The 16,601-nt window shown below is 40.6% G+C and overlaps 1 protein-coding gene across 1 annotated transcript in view; it reads right to left on the bottom strand.

The window, feature by feature from the left end:
* Positions 1 to 213: 213 nt before the first annotated feature.
* Positions 214 to 16,601, bottom strand: part of LOC108280210 (potassium/sodium hyperpolarization-activated cyclic nucleotide-gated channel 2) — a 79,225-nt gene continuing 62,837 nt past the window's right edge. Inside the window, exons 6-9 of the mRNA XM_017495037.3 lie at positions 9,181 to 9,327; positions 7,978 to 8,218; positions 3,460 to 3,624; positions 214 to 3,071 (exon numbers count right to left, since the gene is read on the bottom strand). Of these exons, the coding sequence (XP_017350526.1) occupies positions 2,149 to 3,071; positions 3,460 to 3,624; positions 7,978 to 8,218; positions 9,181 to 9,327 (1,476 nt within the window). The 3' untranslated portion in view covers positions 214 to 2,148. The remainder of the gene's footprint in view (positions 3,072 to 3,459; positions 3,625 to 7,977; positions 8,219 to 9,180; positions 9,328 to 16,601) is intronic.

The following is a 16,601-nucleotide window of genomic DNA, read 5'->3' as shown; positions in this document are numbered from 1 at the left end:
GCTATTTTACTGCACTGATAAAACTGCATCCGCTTCAGCAAATCGTCAGAACGCCCAAAATCACCTCATTGTGGCTATTACGAATATGGTGAAATGCCACCATATTCTGTCTCTAGAGGGCGCCCATGGGGATATTGTGTATGCTTTTTTTGTATGCTTGTTTGTTTTCACGTGCCCCCCCCCCCCCCCCCCCCCCACACACACACACACACACACATTGTTTTATGTCTAACATCCAGCTTCTAGCAAGTAATGGCAGAAGTAACACAAACAGTTCGTTTGTAATGAAGTATTAATGAGCTAATTAGCTTAATTAACAATTGACCATCACAATAAACACTCAGCAAATACGCACGTTTTCCATTTTGCATTAGTCGATATGATTCTATTTACATGGCAGTAAGCGCCAGTCGGCATACATTCAAGAACAAATACGCACCATTGGCCATCTGAGTTCAGCTTTCTTTTTTGTCAGTATTAAGTAAACTCACTTTACTAATCAGACTCATTTACAGCTGATGTACAAGGTCATATTTACAATCCAAGTGAAGAAAATGCAGCGCTTAACTAATAACTACAAACTGTTTAGCTAATATATTTTTCAATCAAGATGATCATCTTGTTTTGACCAATGACCAAGCAAAAGATTTGTTCGATTCGTTTAACGATCCCTTTAAAAATGCTCACACATCAGCATCTCTGTTAATAATTTCTTGGAAGGTTTTGGTAAAGTGCAGAATATTGCCAATACTAGTTAAGTTGAACAAATAATGCTTTTGTCAAGTTAATATAGTAAATTGCTGCAGTTTTTTTCTCACAAGATAAAATGGTTTGAATTTTTCATAAGTCATGCTGGTTTAAAATGTAAAACGGAACCATGTTCAACTGGTTCAATCTATATTTCACTGAATTACTGTAGCACTTTATTACCACAAATTCAACTACTAGTATCGGCTTAAAACAGCTTTTCTGGGTAATGTCAATTCTGAATTGTACCATGCAAAGAAAACTATAATTCCGGAATTTAATATTTATGATAAAAGCTAAATTCTAAATACGTTTTACATAAACATTTCCTCGCTCATTTCACTTTATTACCCTCCATTACCTACAGCCATAAAATATCTTTTAAATACACCCAAATAAAGCATTCACACAGCAAAACTAAATTGCAGGGTATTGCAAAATCAGTAACATATTGCATTTTGCCTCACAGTTCAGATATAGATTCTTTTGGTTATCCATTCCTAGTCACTCCTGTTTTGGTATCTCCCAATAGAGAGTCAGTGATGTTCATCAATAAGAACTCTCAGTGCAGGCTAGACGCTCTGGGGTATTGCCTTTACCATTACAAACACATCTGTCAAAATGCCCAGCAAAATAAACACTCTCTTGAGAAAACAGGTCAATAAATAAATGACGAAATTATGCTCTACCCCTCTACCCCCCACCCCCATTCACTCCCACATAGACTCACAATTACCATGGACTGTATATGGCTTCTAAACTTGGAATAAAGGCAGTTAAATAAATGGCATATCTTTTGAATTGTTTTTCTCATTTGACACGGACATGACCAAACTCAACCAAGCTCAACTTTGGTTTTTAAGTTGATACAATGAAGATATTTTCTTTCATTTTTTTTAAAATGTATCATATTTACATATCAATATAAGATCGACCAGCGGTCTGTAACACTATTTTCATTGATATTTTACAAGAATATGAAGAACAGCTAGTTATTTTTGCTACAATTATACAGAACAAATGACACTCAAAAACACTTTGCAAAGCTTAAAATTTTATCATAGTCATGTGATACAAGTCCCTGATTTTCTTTACGTCCCAGCTCAGGCCAGATTGCATTGTATGGACTCTACAGAATACAACAGAAATTTTCTCTTTCCATGTACTTCTTCATAACAAAGACAGCAAAGGGCAAATTGGTAGCTGAATAAGAAGGGAGTAACTACATGAGTGGGCCAGCTAGGAAAATCCCACCCCTTCAACCTAGTTACAGTGGTGCACCTATTAGTGACAGACTGATCTGATTGCTCCCCCTACACAATACACATTCTGCTTCCTTTGGATACAGAAAACCTCAGGATACACAATAGTGCCACCATGTCAGCATACACCAGAGTTTGGTCAGAGGTTCGAGGACAGCCTGGATCTGATAGTGGAGTCCGTCTCAGGAAGGCTAACTATAGAATCTTTCTTGTGCACTATTGGCTCGAGATAGCTTGGCCCTGCTCCAGCAACAGGGGGCGGTGTGGGGGGTGACATCTGGTGAGGCTGTACAATTCTATGAGGTACAGAGCTTCTGATTCCAGAGGGCCCAGGTATTGCAGGGTGAGGGGCATGCTGTGGCCCAATGGACGTGGAGGAGACGTGGGCTGAGGGTGGTGGGCTGGTACCCACACCTGTCACTCCATCCTGGGGCAAAGAAGGCTGGGAAGTAGACAATGAACGGGCATCTTGACTCAGGCTCTCTGCATGCTGCAGGGAGTGGGCACCCTTGCGCGTTGGACTGGGCACATGCTGTTGGACAAGAGACAGCTGAGATCCTGTACGCCCACCCATGGGGCTGCAGCCATACTGGAATGTCCTTGAGCACGTTGGTGCCAAGGGGCTCTGCACAGGTGGACTGGATGTGGCAGCAGAAGCACACGCACCCCCTGGCATTGGCCCTGGTGGCTGTGGCTGCATGGGAGAGACAGATGCAGGGCTGGAAATGTTCTGGATTACCTGGAAGCGCCGGACCATGCGGGGAGATTGAAGAGTGCCTGTGCCCACCAGAGGATTCACCATCTGTGGGCAGAAGCTCATGGCTACAGCCTGCTGTAGGGTGGCGATGGCTGAGGTGCCCTGTGACTGGCCCGGTGGGGCAAATATGCCACCAGGGACTGCGGCCGTCATAGACATGGCACGTGGACGCTGAAAGTCCACTAGTTTGACCATCTCTCGGTCATACTTCACAATCTCCTGGATCATTTCATTCTCTCTGTTGTTGAAGGCACCGGAGTTGAGGTCATGTTGCACTTTGTGCATCAAGATGGAGTTCTTCTTACCTGGTAGGGAATGGATAGAAGATGGTAATTTACTTACAAAGAAGGTTGCCATGGCACATTTGCACTTCTTTTATAATAATAGTAATTAATCAAAATTCTAGAATATACTTGCACAGCATTTTAAAGCATTTAAAAAATGCTTTTTCCTAAGGTAATTGCATGACTCAGCTGAACTACTGAAACTGGGGAAATATTAGTTTTTTGCACCCTGCCTGCGGCACTAGAAAAACAAAAGACAAATTTTGCTTTCATTGTCACTGAATTTTTCTCTGAGCAGTAGACACACCTTCAGCACTCACCTTCAACATCTTAGAGAAACAAGTGACTATACTACTGTTTTGTTTTTTTATGTTGTGTGCACATTAATAGGAGAGTACAAAACTCTCACCTAGACGATCGAGTCTGTCAATGGCTACAGTCTCGAAAGCTCTTCTCATCATAGGGTACTCTTCCAGAACCTCATTGAAGTTGTCCACGGAGAGTGAGTAAAGACGGCAGTATGTCTCCGCCTGAACACTCGCTGTCCGGCGCCCTCGTGTTAGCAAACAGATTTCTGAGAGAAAATCAAACCACAAACACACAAAGCAACTCGATTGCATCTGCTATTTTGCATAGTTAAACATAAGACATGTTCTTTTCCATTAATAGATGTTAACAGCCTCAAGCCTAAGACAGAAAAACTGTGAGATATAACAGATATGGAAAGTTTTGAGAACATAGAAAAAAGACACAGAAGTTGAGGCAAAGTCAGATGTTCGAATTGATGTCTGTGGCTGCTATTCAGTTTTATGAGCTCATTTAAGTTTGACCAATATGTATCATGTAATGACAATAGATTAGTTTTATATGGTGATTGGAATGATCAGAAGACTTTCTTCACTCATTATCTCGAACTACACAGTAAAGTGAAGTGTAATGTCCACACACAGGGGCTGCTGGTATACGTTGGCTAGCAGGGTTAAGTCCCCTGTCTTTCCAAAATAAACAAACATCAATATAAGGTTTCATTTCTACCATCCACATCAGATTAATTGCAAGTACTGTACAAGCAATATAAATACAAACCCCGCAGAACAGATTATCAACCAATTGACGGCCAGCAAGTACAAGAGGAAGCAGCAATTGGCCTATCATCTGGAGGTTGTGAGTTCCAATCCCAACGAAACCATCGCCATCCGTGGCCAGGAGCCAAGGAAGCAAAACTGGCCCTTCTCTCAGTGTGGGAAGGATGGCATACTTTTTCTCTCCTAGAAAACACAGTGGCTCTAGCCAATTGTGGACATTTGTGAGCTCATGTATGTGGAAGAGGGTAAACAGCACTTTCCTCTGAGTGTGTTACCCTGCCCTGTGACACAGCATGAACAGTGATTCATAAAGAAGAGAAAGTGTTAGCTTTCACCTTCCATGGTTGGAACACTATTGAATGATAGTGAATAGTTGGTTGGTAGGTGGGAATGGCAGGTGACCCAAATTTGGGGGTGGATAAAAAAATAAAATCATTCCTTCAATTAGTTTCAATTCTGAAAAAAGTTGGGACAGTATGGAAAATGCAAATAAAAAAATTTAAAAATTGAAAATTCAATTCACCCTGTACTATATTGAAAACATATTATTTGACTACATATTTTATTGCTTTTAGCAGAACTGCTAAAAACATTAGTTACAAAGTTGTGCAGTTCTCCTTTCCTTAGTGAGTGATGAAAATGTTCTAGCATACCTTGTTGACATTATAAACTCTGGCCACTGTATTAACATTGCCTGCCATCAATCAGTTCTGGATCAGCATATGCAAATTCCAATATCCTCCTTCCAGGAGGCTGAAGTTAATTATAGACAGTGGTGTCACTCCACAGCCACTCACTCACCGCTGAGTCTCATTCATCAAGTCAAGAGGCAGTATTCGAAAGCACGCACACACAAATGAATGCACAAACACAAGAACGCATGCACGGGCATGCACGAATACACACAGGCACATATGCACACACACACACACACACACACTCACACACACACACACACACACACACACACACACACACACACACACACACACACACACACACACACACACAGAGAAACAACTCGACTTGCATCTAATCTCTATCTCAGCTCTGTTTTGTGAAGCCCCCAGAGGCTGGCACAGTGCATTGAAAAGGAACCAAAAACCATGCTGCTGTTGCTACTGATATTTCTTTTATGATTGTGTTCAATATCTGTCCCACTGAACACCCCAGGGGAGGACCATCTGAAAAACCCTTTTAACTCAGGCTACAGAAGGCATCTGTTTTAGTCGCAACCTTTCCAAGGTCACTCGGGGGAAAATCTCCCGGTCCTCCCTGCTCACTGCGGCTCAGGAGCGCTGAGTCATCAAGATTTTAAAGGCACACAAGGATAATCTTTCACGTCTACTAAAATTGATAAAAAATCTGCACAGATCTACAACATTTAGCAGGCTCAGGGATCTATTTTGTTTCAGTGCTGGCTGGTCAAAAAAAGGGAAAAATTGAAGTTCATTCATTTGTGCTACTAGTGTAGAGTAAATCTTATGTGGACAGAATTAAAACGTGAGTTTCTCTTGATTTATTTTCTCCAGGCTGAAATCAGTCAACGTCCTTTAGTCATCCCTTTCTATACCACACTCTGCTACAAATATATTTACTGTATATAATTCAGGACTTCTAAGCAAAAGCCTTAGTTTAATAAACCCTTCTTTATCATTGTTCCATAAAAATTTATTTTTATCTTCTTATGAACAGCTTTCTTATAGACAGGCTAATGTGTACAGTAGAATCCACTGATCCATGCTGCATCTACTAGCCAAATAAATCAACATTTGATATCTCAAGATGACAAGAAAAATCCACCATTGCTGTCTGAGAAAAGTAGTCTCAAGCCCACACTGGACTTCTTTACCATTCAGAGCTAATTCTACTACTAATACTACTGCTTCTACTACTACTACTACCACCAACACTACTACTACTACTATCACCAATACTACTACTACCACAAACACTCCTACTACCACCAACACTACTACTACTACTACTACCACCAATACTACTACTACCACCAACACTACTACTACTATTTTCACCAATACTACTACTACCACAAACACTCCTACTACCACCAACACTACTACTACTACTACTACCACCAACACTACTACTACTACTACTATCGCCAATACTACTACTACCACCAACACTACTACTACTACTACTACTACCAATACTACTACGACTACCACCACTACTACTACTACTACTACTACTACCACGACCAACACTACTACTACTACTACCATCAATACTACTACCATTACTACTACTACTGCCACCCCTACTATTATTACTGCTCCTATTACTAATATTACTACTATTCTAGCACTAGGCAAAGGTAGGCAATCGCCTTGGGCCCCCAGAAGCCAAGGGCTCCCTAAAAATGCTAATTATATATATATATATATATATATATATATATATATATATATATATATATAATTGGTTTATTTTTGATTAATGCTAAATGCATGCAGTTGAAATATGCAATAGGGCACCATTCCTATATTTTGTCTAGGGCCTTCAAATCACTACATCCACCCTGACTACTATTACTACGACTATCACTCATGCTACTTCTACCACAAATTACTTCTACTGCTGCTACTCTTCCTCTTCCTCCTCTTCCTTCTCTGACTACTCCTACTACTACTACTACTACTACTACTACTACTACTACTACTACTACCACTACTATTCTTGATTTTACTACTACTGTACTACTGCTACTAACTACTAACTAAGTATTACTAACACTAAACTAGTAATGGAAACCAGTAATGAGTCTATTGTACAGTATATGGCAAAATCTCTGGTGTAAAATCTCATTTTCTAGTACATGTAAATATTCTTGCTGCTTATGCAAACATTAAATCCTAACTCCAAACCAAGGATGTACGTATGCCTTTGAGGTTATTGAAGTTCATTCAAGAAATTCAATTCAAAGACAGAATTATAAAGAGGCAGAGCTGGAGTCGGAAGCCTTTGTAAACCAACTCTGAAAACAAAAAGGTCATTGACTATCAACCCTAACTGTTCGTAAGCGTTCACCATTTGCATTATGGTGCACTGAGTGAAATTGGGAATTGGAGGGAAATAACTCCAGATGCCTGTGGAGCATGGGCCTGGAGTTTAATTAAATGTGGAGCACATTATCTGTACAGCCCACACTGTCACTGTAAACAATAGGACACAAAAGGCTAACACCTGCACTTAATGAAGATAATTCTGAGATCTACAAAATCTGCTTGCTGTTTTCTGCTATAAGCTGACTTTCTATTATAACCTGCCATACTGGCCTATTGACCTTTGAAAGCATTGTATTACAGCATCATGATACTGTTATTTAATCTAACCCTGAAGGTTTGTGTAAACTAGACTACATCAAACAAGCCAGAGATTTTGCCATATACTGAAAATATACTCATTACAGGTTTTCACATAACAGGGATATAATTATCATGCTAGTTTATCAGTGTGAGCATTGTAGTTGGCTAAGTACTAATTGAATTTTGCTTGTCACATACAATTATGCTAGTAAAATTACATTACCAGCTCAGGAAAATTATCATAAATGACAGAGTGATCTCAGAAGGCGCTGTTGGGTGTTATCGCCTGGGTGGAAAGATTTTGATGGTCCCCATTAAAAGATGCTTAAATATTCAACTTTAATTCCCTCTTGTGAAACAAGCTCATAACTGAGGTAAATCATGTTCTAAATGTTGTAGCGTTTTAATTAGAATTTGGGCAGTTTAATTACTGAATGTGACAGTTTAATTTCAGCCTCATTTAGGCAGTTATGAAAACAGGTTCCTTTCAAGGATGACAGGACACTTTACCTCCAAAATAGGAGCCATCGGACAGCTTCATTCCCAGAGTTCCTTTGGTGAGGACATTGACCACGCCATGTTGGATGAAGTACATCTTTTTGCCAATGGTGCCTTCGCGGATGATGTAATCCCGGGGCTGGAAGACCTCGAAGCGGAGCTTAGTTAGCATGGCCGTGACAAAGTTGGGCTCAGCATTGGCAAACAGAGGCATCGAGGCCACCAGCTTACGGCAGTTGAAGTTCACAATTTCCTAGGGAGGGTAGGAGAGGTATTCACCCAATATAAATGATATACAGTGTACAGTACAATGCATAAATGCATACAGATTCAGGTCAAGGGCTTCAGGTAATGTTCACATCAAACATCAGAATTGGGACAATGGAATCTCAGTGACATTGTTGGTACCAGACAGACTGGTTTGAGTAGTTCAGAAAATGATGATCTATTTTCACATATAGCAGTCTCTATAGATCAGCGTGCTGTGTGTTCCGAGATGCTTGTCTGCTCACCACGGTAGCAAAGACTAGTTACTGTAGGCAGTCTGTCAGCTTGAACCAGTCTGGCTATTCTCCTCTGATCTTAGCATGGCATTTCTACCCGTACAACTGCCACTCACTGGATGTTTTTTTTGTTTTTCGCACCATTCTGTGTAAACTCTAGAGACAGTCATGCATGAAAATCCCAGATCAGCAATTTCTGAAATACACACACCAGTCCATCTGGCACCAACACCCATGCCACTGTCAAAGTCACTGAGATCACATTTTTTCCCCCCATTTCTGATGTTTGTTATGAACATTAACCGAAACTCTTGTCTTGTGTCTGCATGATTTTATGCATTGCATAATGCTGCCACATGATTGGCTGGTGAGTGCCACATGGAAAGTGGCTGGTGAGTGTAAATGCACTGCTGCATATTTGCAAACACATACAAAAGAGCATTTTGTCAAGCACTGACTACTACATCCTTACTGAGTAGAATGAAAAAAAAACCATTGGAATATATATTAAATAAAAAAAGAATCAACATCGTGGCTTTCCTGAGACATGGATTGCATTTGCAGGGCAAAACATTTCACTGTCAGCATCTCTTTATTGTTTTGGAAAGTGAGAAGAGAACTGAGGTAACTGCATGGCCTCCTGGGATTGTTTTTCCACACATACATCTACACCAACGTCCCCACCACACAAAGTGAGCATGCTCTGTCTCACCTCTCTGAGCGGTTCGTTCAGCTCCTCCAGGATGCTCTCCTCATCGAACATCTTGCCCTGGTAGCGGTGCTCGTAGTAGTCATGGATTTTTTGCCGGAAATCTGCTGGAAGTTTGTGGAAGGACATGTACTGCTCCACTTGCTTGTACTAAGAGGATGAAAATATATATATATTTTTAAATCTTTGATAGTGTGTGTTAAAGGAACTATGTCTCTTTTCCTTTTTCTATCTTATGCATATATTCATATTTGCACAGATGCAGCTTTGCACTGCTGGGCTGCATCGCTGAATTTATGTATCATCATTAGTTAATGCGGCAACATCTCACAGATTGTTCATTTTGGCACAGAAGGAGTATGTTCACATTTTTTAATCAGTTAACATACAGAAACAAGGTTATGCCAGCCTTAACGTTAAGAATATACATGTTATGAACTACTAATTTCTGCTTCCCAAGTAGATGACAAATATTTATGCAAAAAGGTCACTCCGACTGTGGCATGACCCTACAGCAACAAGAGTGTGTCCTATGAACAACAGCATTTGCAGGCTTGAAAAATATGGTTAACACTTTATTTGCATCGTATGACCAATATAATCATGTCATTAATGTCACATAGTCAGTTATAGAATTTGGATAAGATGTTATCTAATCATGTCATACAGTGTGGGACGTAATAATCTTATAAGGATGCTGTAAGCACAAGCCAGCTACAGATTTCATATGCGGCTTTGAGTTGCCATGAAAGTTTATATGCAGTGACATAATATGTCATGTTAGTATCACTGGTAAACCTAATGACAGTTGTCAAAACATTTAATGCCATGACATCCATCCATCCATCCATCCATTTTCTGTACCGCTTATCCTACACAGGGACTCCAGGGTCACCTGGAGCCTATCCCAGGGAACTCGGGGCACAAGGCGGGGGACACCCTGGACGGGGTCCCAATCTATCGCAGGACACGATCTCACACACACTCAACCATTTACATATTATGGACAATTTGGAAATGCCAATCAGCCTACAACGTATTTTTTTGGACTAGTGAGGAAACCGGAGTACCCAGAGGAATCCACAAAGCATGGGGAAAACAATCCTGTAGGTGCTAGGCAAACGTGCTAACCACTAATGTGCCCCCTAATGCCATGACAGTTTAAGTTTTTTGTTTAATGGAGTCAGTATATATACTTTATGACGAGTATTATAACAGTAACAATAATGACCTATCTTTCAACAGAACTGTCATGACAGCATACAAAGTGTTTGATACATCGTCCAAGTAAAGTGTTACCGAATATTACAAGGTGTGTAAAACCCCAATAGCAATGGTCCTACCATAAACGCCATGTCTAGGCACATCCTTCTCCGTCTTCATTATTGTCATAATACTACTGACATCAAACATTATGACAACTGTCATTGCAGTTACCACTGAGAGTATCATGATCATTTGCATCACTAGACATAAACTGTTATGGAAACTCCAGGCATCATGTATGGCATACTCAGGGTGACAAAGCCTAGTAAACACTGGGTGCAAGGTGGGAATACACCCTGGGTGGGATGCCAGTACATCACATGACACCATGCACATACACACTCGTTCACACACTCATTCACAGCTAGGGGCAATTTAGAGTTGCCAATTCACCTATTTGCATGTTTTTGGGAGATGGGAGGAAACCAGAAAACCTGGAGGAAACCCATTGGGAGAACATGTGAAATTCTGCACAGACAGTGAAACACAAGCTCAGGCTCAAGCACCTGGAACTGTGAGACAGCAGAGCTACACGTTATCTAGGTACTGTAAAACCCTGTCTAGATACATGGTTTTCTTAGGCAAATTGTAGCCTTACAAAAATATTTAATAGCCCTGGGTATAGAACTTGTCCCTCATTTGACTCTAAAGGCCACACTGGCTTGATTACTAGCACCATTAAGCTACTTTAACACGAGACTGCTCAATAAGCATTAAGTAGTAGAAAGAAACCTGGGCCATGATGGCTCAATAGCTCATTGAGCTCATTGATGGCTTAATAAAGGTAAATGTGCGTAATGGTTGACTCAAGAGAGAAAGCAAGACACTAAGAGAAAGTATTCTGAATTAAAGCCACTGATGTAGACTGATATCCTTTTATGTAGTGTAACAAAGTGGCTGCTTGACCTCAGAACAGAATCCAGATGCAATGGGAAAATAATGTAAAGAGGTTCAATGTGTCATTTTCTGCAAGATTTCCATTTCCCTAGGGATTAGCGACTTAGTGCCTGAGTCTGGCATCTCATCGCTGGTTTTGATTGGCTGAATGGGGGATTATTATCATCTGCTCATTGTCACTCAAACAGATAGCAGCAATCACTTTCAAACAAATATTAGAAAATAATTAGTAGTGGAATGAAACAGACATGCAGTAGGTGGGGCTTGAATGTGTGTTTCTCATACAGGGACGTAATAAAGAGCTGTGACGGCTGTCTGGCTGTTCTATCTGTATTTCGTTGGGTGATTTATAGCTTTGTATTTATAGCTGTGCCACAGGGTTCCAGTGAGATGTGCAGTGGCAGTAAAGCTCAGGGACAGTAGGAGGTCTCGGTGTGCTGGTTTGTGTCAGCCTCCTTTTCCCTGATTTACAGCAGGTCTACCTATAAATGCTAAGCTTCACCAGACACCAGTGTACACTGCACATTGATTTAGCCCAAAAAATACACACTCTCACACATAAAAGTTTGATGCTCACAATGAAGCCCAATATAGCCCTAAGCAGAATTCCATATTAAAAGGAACACACGTTTAGAATTTTAAATACTGAACATCTACGAAATTATAAATAAGCAGAGCCTATTTATAATTAGTGCTTGGACCCCTTCCCTATTCTTTTAACTCATCAGATGTACACAATTGCAAAATACTAGTTATTTTAGACAATAAGTATCTGAAATTATAACGTTAACAAAATGATGTATATATACTATATTCTATAAATATTAGCACATTGGCACCTTCTGACCTCAACCACTTTATTAGGAACACCTGTACCTGTGCTTATTCATGTAATTAACCAATCAGCAAATCATGTGGCAGCAGTGCAATGTGTAAAATCATCCAGATACAGATCAAGAGCTTCAGTGAATGGGTACATCCAAGAAAAACAAAAACAAAAATTGGAAAAAGAGGTCAAAGGATAATTGTCAGACTGGTTCAGGCTGACCACATTTTGTTCCACTCCTGTCAGCCAAAAACAGGAATCTGAGGCTACAGTGGGCACAGACTCACAGAAACTGAACAGCTGAAAGTGGCAAAAGGACCAAGCGGCATTCTTCCAATCTTCAACTGTCCAGTTGGTGAGCCTGTGCCCACTGTAGCCTCAGATTCCTGCTCCGGGCTGACAGGAGTGAAACCTTATGTAGTCTTCTGGTGTTGTAGCCTATCTGCCTCAAGGTTGCACAGTCTGTGCATAGATGCTTTTCTGCTCACCACAGTTGTAAAAAGTGGTTATTTGAGTTAGCGTAACCTTCCTGTCATCTTACACCAGTCTGGTTATTCTCCTCTGACCTCTCACATCAACAAGATGTTTCCACATGCAGAACTGCAGCTCAATTTTTTTTTTTGGTTTTTACACCATTCTGTGTAAAGAGAGCAGTGGTTTCTGAAATGTTCAAACCAGCCAGCCTGGCGCCAATAACCATGCCAGGGTCACTAAAATGACATTTTCCGCATTCTCATGTTTGATGTGAACATTCACTGAAGCTCTTGATCTTTATCTGCATATTGTTCTGCATTTCACTGCTGGCTGATGAATAAACAGGTGTACCAGAGTTGCTAATAAAGTGGCCAGTGAGTATGTGAATTTCCCCCCATACAATATTGTTTCTTAAATGTGTCAGAGCAATACAGGCCTATCATATGTCCTACAAGTAAAATATAGCTTCAGATCTTCACTTTCTCTAGTGTACAGTAGTTATGTTTTGCAATGCTTCAGTCCTTGAGGTATGAAAATAAATGTCCACTGGTACAATGAAAAAAATGATTTAACTATTGATTTAATTGTCTATTGATTTAACTATTATCAGGGACATCCAGAGGGTTCTTTGGACTCAGGTACTCAGGTGAAACCATTTGACTGTACATCGTCCTTCAGTGGGATAATGTAGTGTGTGATAGAGTAGGCTTATATCATTTTATATACAAGAAAAAAACTGCTCTTAGTGTTTATTAAATCAATGATGTGGACTTATCTATAGAGAGAGCAGCATGGCTATTCCAAATACCTCAATTGTGACCTTCAGTTTGACATCTAGCTCCACTGATTGAGAAAGAGAAAGAGACAAGGGGAAGGGGGAATTGAGACAAAGGAGGAAGGAAAGAGAAGTGGCCCTGGAGGCTAAATGTCTGGGTGTGAATAACTGACAGGAGGAAAGATTTCCTTCAGCTCCAAGCATTAAACTATTCTTTTTCCCTGAGGGGCCACATTACATGTGTTCCCCTACTAAGGGTGTAACACAGTGACACAATCTAGATCTATATCTGTTTAGTGCAGCAAATATCATGATCTGTATTCAAAGCCAAATTGGGTATGGTCTAAAGGTGTTTTAAAAAAAAAAAAAAAAAAAAAATTATGAGCCTTATACCATTATATCCCCTTGAAATGTCAGCAATGGCTCTGACAGTTCATCAACCTCAGCTACATTACTCAAGTTCATGTACCTGGTTACATCCCTATCTCCTATAGTGCCAGGCTAGCAGCATACTAACGGCATTCCTGACATGAACTATATTCTGCATGTTTGTATGTGTCTCAAAGAAAATTATGCTACCCACTGAGTTTATAGAAAGGACTTAAGAGCTGAAGGTCATTGGTACTATGAAAATGATAATGCTTTCCTCAATATAAACAGCACTACTGCAATGCTAAAAATAGTCACGTCTTTTGGAAAAGGTCACAGAAGAATAGAAATAATTCTGTTTGACAAGGTTTTGTTCTCTCCCTTTCAGCTACACAGTGTCTTATTTTCTGCGTGAGAATCTTTAGGAAGCCTGTAATTTTTTTATTTTTTATTTCTCTTTGAATATGTCAAAGGCTCAACTCCTATTCTCATTGCTCAGTTTAGACACGCTATACTGCACCCCGAGGACTTCACACTGCCCCCGTTTAAAGATTTTCTAATCTAAAACAAAACACTTTAGCCAACACACAGCAGCTAAGTGGAAACTAAACGATGGCAGCAAGTCTGCTAAGTAGATAAACCTTCAGCAGGGGTTGTGTGTGTGTGTGTGTGTGTGTGTGTGTGTGTGTGTGTGTTAGGCACAGCATGTCAGATCTCCTGCAGCTCTGTCGCAGTGCCCTCCTGCTGCAAGTGAAGTTTGACTAATTTGAGGTTGGGAACAGGCACCTCAGAACACGGTCAGCTGGGAGGTGCTTAATACGTCCCTCTGATTTGGGCAGAAAATGGTTCATTAAATTATGGAGCAGCACTGTTGCTGCTGGTAGACAGGGCCATGCCAAAACCAGTCTGCCCCAAAGCTATGTGCCGAACTATTCCTCACCTGTACTTCAGCTCTGAAGTTAAAGTCGTCAGTGTCACTGAAAACCTCCAAGCTGAGATGTTATTTTAATTCTGTCTTTCAGAATAAAACTGGAGCAACAGCAGTGGCTAAGCTTATGTATTAGTGTATTAGTCATCCATCCATCCATTTTCTGTACCGGTTGTCCTACAGGGAGGACTTAGGGCACAAGACAGGGTGACAACTGCAGAGCACAATCACCTCCAACCCCAGAGGTGTGAGGCAAATGCTACCCATAACTACTGTATTCTTCAAGCCACCGTACCCCCACTGAGAAATTATACTTAAGTAAAAGTATAGATTATATGTCAAACTCTTACTTAATTAAAAATGGAAGTATGCAACCAAATATGTACTCAAGTGAAAGTAAAAACATGTTGCTAAGTATATGTACTCTGGAATTAAAAATAAATGTTTTTAACTGATGAAATTAAGTTAATGTTTTCATGTAAAAAAGTAACTTTAACTAGATAGATAATGTTCGTCACGACAAACTTTGACATCGGCTTGAGAAAGCAATTTTGCTAGGGTGTTGCTAGGCAGTTGCTAATGTGTTCTGGGTGGTTGCTAGTGTGTTGCTAGGTGCTTGTTAGGGTGTTCCTAGGTGGTTGCTAGCATGTTGCTAGGTGGTTGCTAGGGTGTTCTAAGTGGTTGCTAGGCGGTTGCTAGGGTGTTCAGTGTTGTTGCTAGGGTGTTGCTAAATGGATGCTAGGGTGTTCTGGTTGGTTGCTAGGGTGTTGCTAGGGTATTCTGGGTGGTTGCTAGGGTGTTGCTAGGCGGCTGTTATGGGATGTTCTGAGTGGTTGCTAGGGTGTTGCTAGACAGTTGCTAGGGTGTTCTGGGTGGTTGCTAGGCAGATGCTAGGGTGTTCTAGATAGTTGCTAGGGTGTTAGGGGTAGTTTCTATGCTGATGCTAGGGTGTTGTGGGTGGTTGCTAGGATGTTGCTAGAGTGTTTTGGAGCTAAACAGTGTTCCAATACTTTTGGAGCTAGACAGCGTCCCAATACTTTTTGGAGATGCCGTGTTCCAATACTTTCGGAGATAGATGGTGTCCCAACACTTTTGGAGAGACTGTATTCCAGTACTTTTGGGGCTAGACAGCATCCCAGTACTTTTGGAACTAGACAGTGTCCCAATACTTTTGGAGCTAGACCGCATCCCAATACTTTTGGAGATAAAGTGTTCCAGTACTTTTGGAGCTAGGCCATGTCCCAATACGTTTAGGCTTCAGACCATGTGCACTCAGGTGTGTGTGAGTTATGACAGATGGGGCCAGGCTCAGAACATTCCCTCAATGTAAGTGAATGAGAGAGTTTGGGAAATTTCATCTAACGCAACGGGAATACTGGGAGTCCAATCAGTTGGGAAAAATACAGCCTGAGCAGTCTGAACAGTCTGAAGGACTCTGCTGAGTTCCTTGGAAGTAGCTTGAAAGCTCAGCGAGTTATAACAGTCAAAATTTTTTAATGCAAGTCAATAGGAATTTTGGCCACATTGAACTTCTGTACCAGGAATTCCGGAATTCCATTCACTTCGAAAAGATACAACTCGAGTCAGAACAGGCTGAAGGTGCATGTAGCTTGAAAGCTCTGGGAGGAGTAGTGATTGATCGTTTCGGGTCTCAGAAGAATAATAATAAGCTTATAAAGCAAAACAGCATACAATTATTACAAGATGATTTTTTATGCCTGAAAACATTGTTCAGTCTCAACGTCTGTATCCTCAGCATTAGCCAGATTTTGACTTGCAGCCTCAATGATTTCATTAGCTACTGGAACTGACGTTGGTCTAACCTAGCATTAGCAAAGAAAACAAACCAGCTAAGTTACTGTTAGCAAACTAGTGAAAATTACCTCAAC

Source organism: Ictalurus punctatus, chromosome 20 (genome assembly GCF_001660625.3).
Source record: "Ictalurus punctatus breed USDA103 chromosome 20, Coco_2.0, whole genome shotgun sequence".
Classification (NCBI taxonomy): Eukaryota; Metazoa; Chordata; class Actinopteri; order Siluriformes; family Ictaluridae; genus Ictalurus; species Ictalurus punctatus.
Note: the sequence above shows the minus strand (reverse complement) of the source record. Positions and strands in the feature narration are given on the sequence as shown.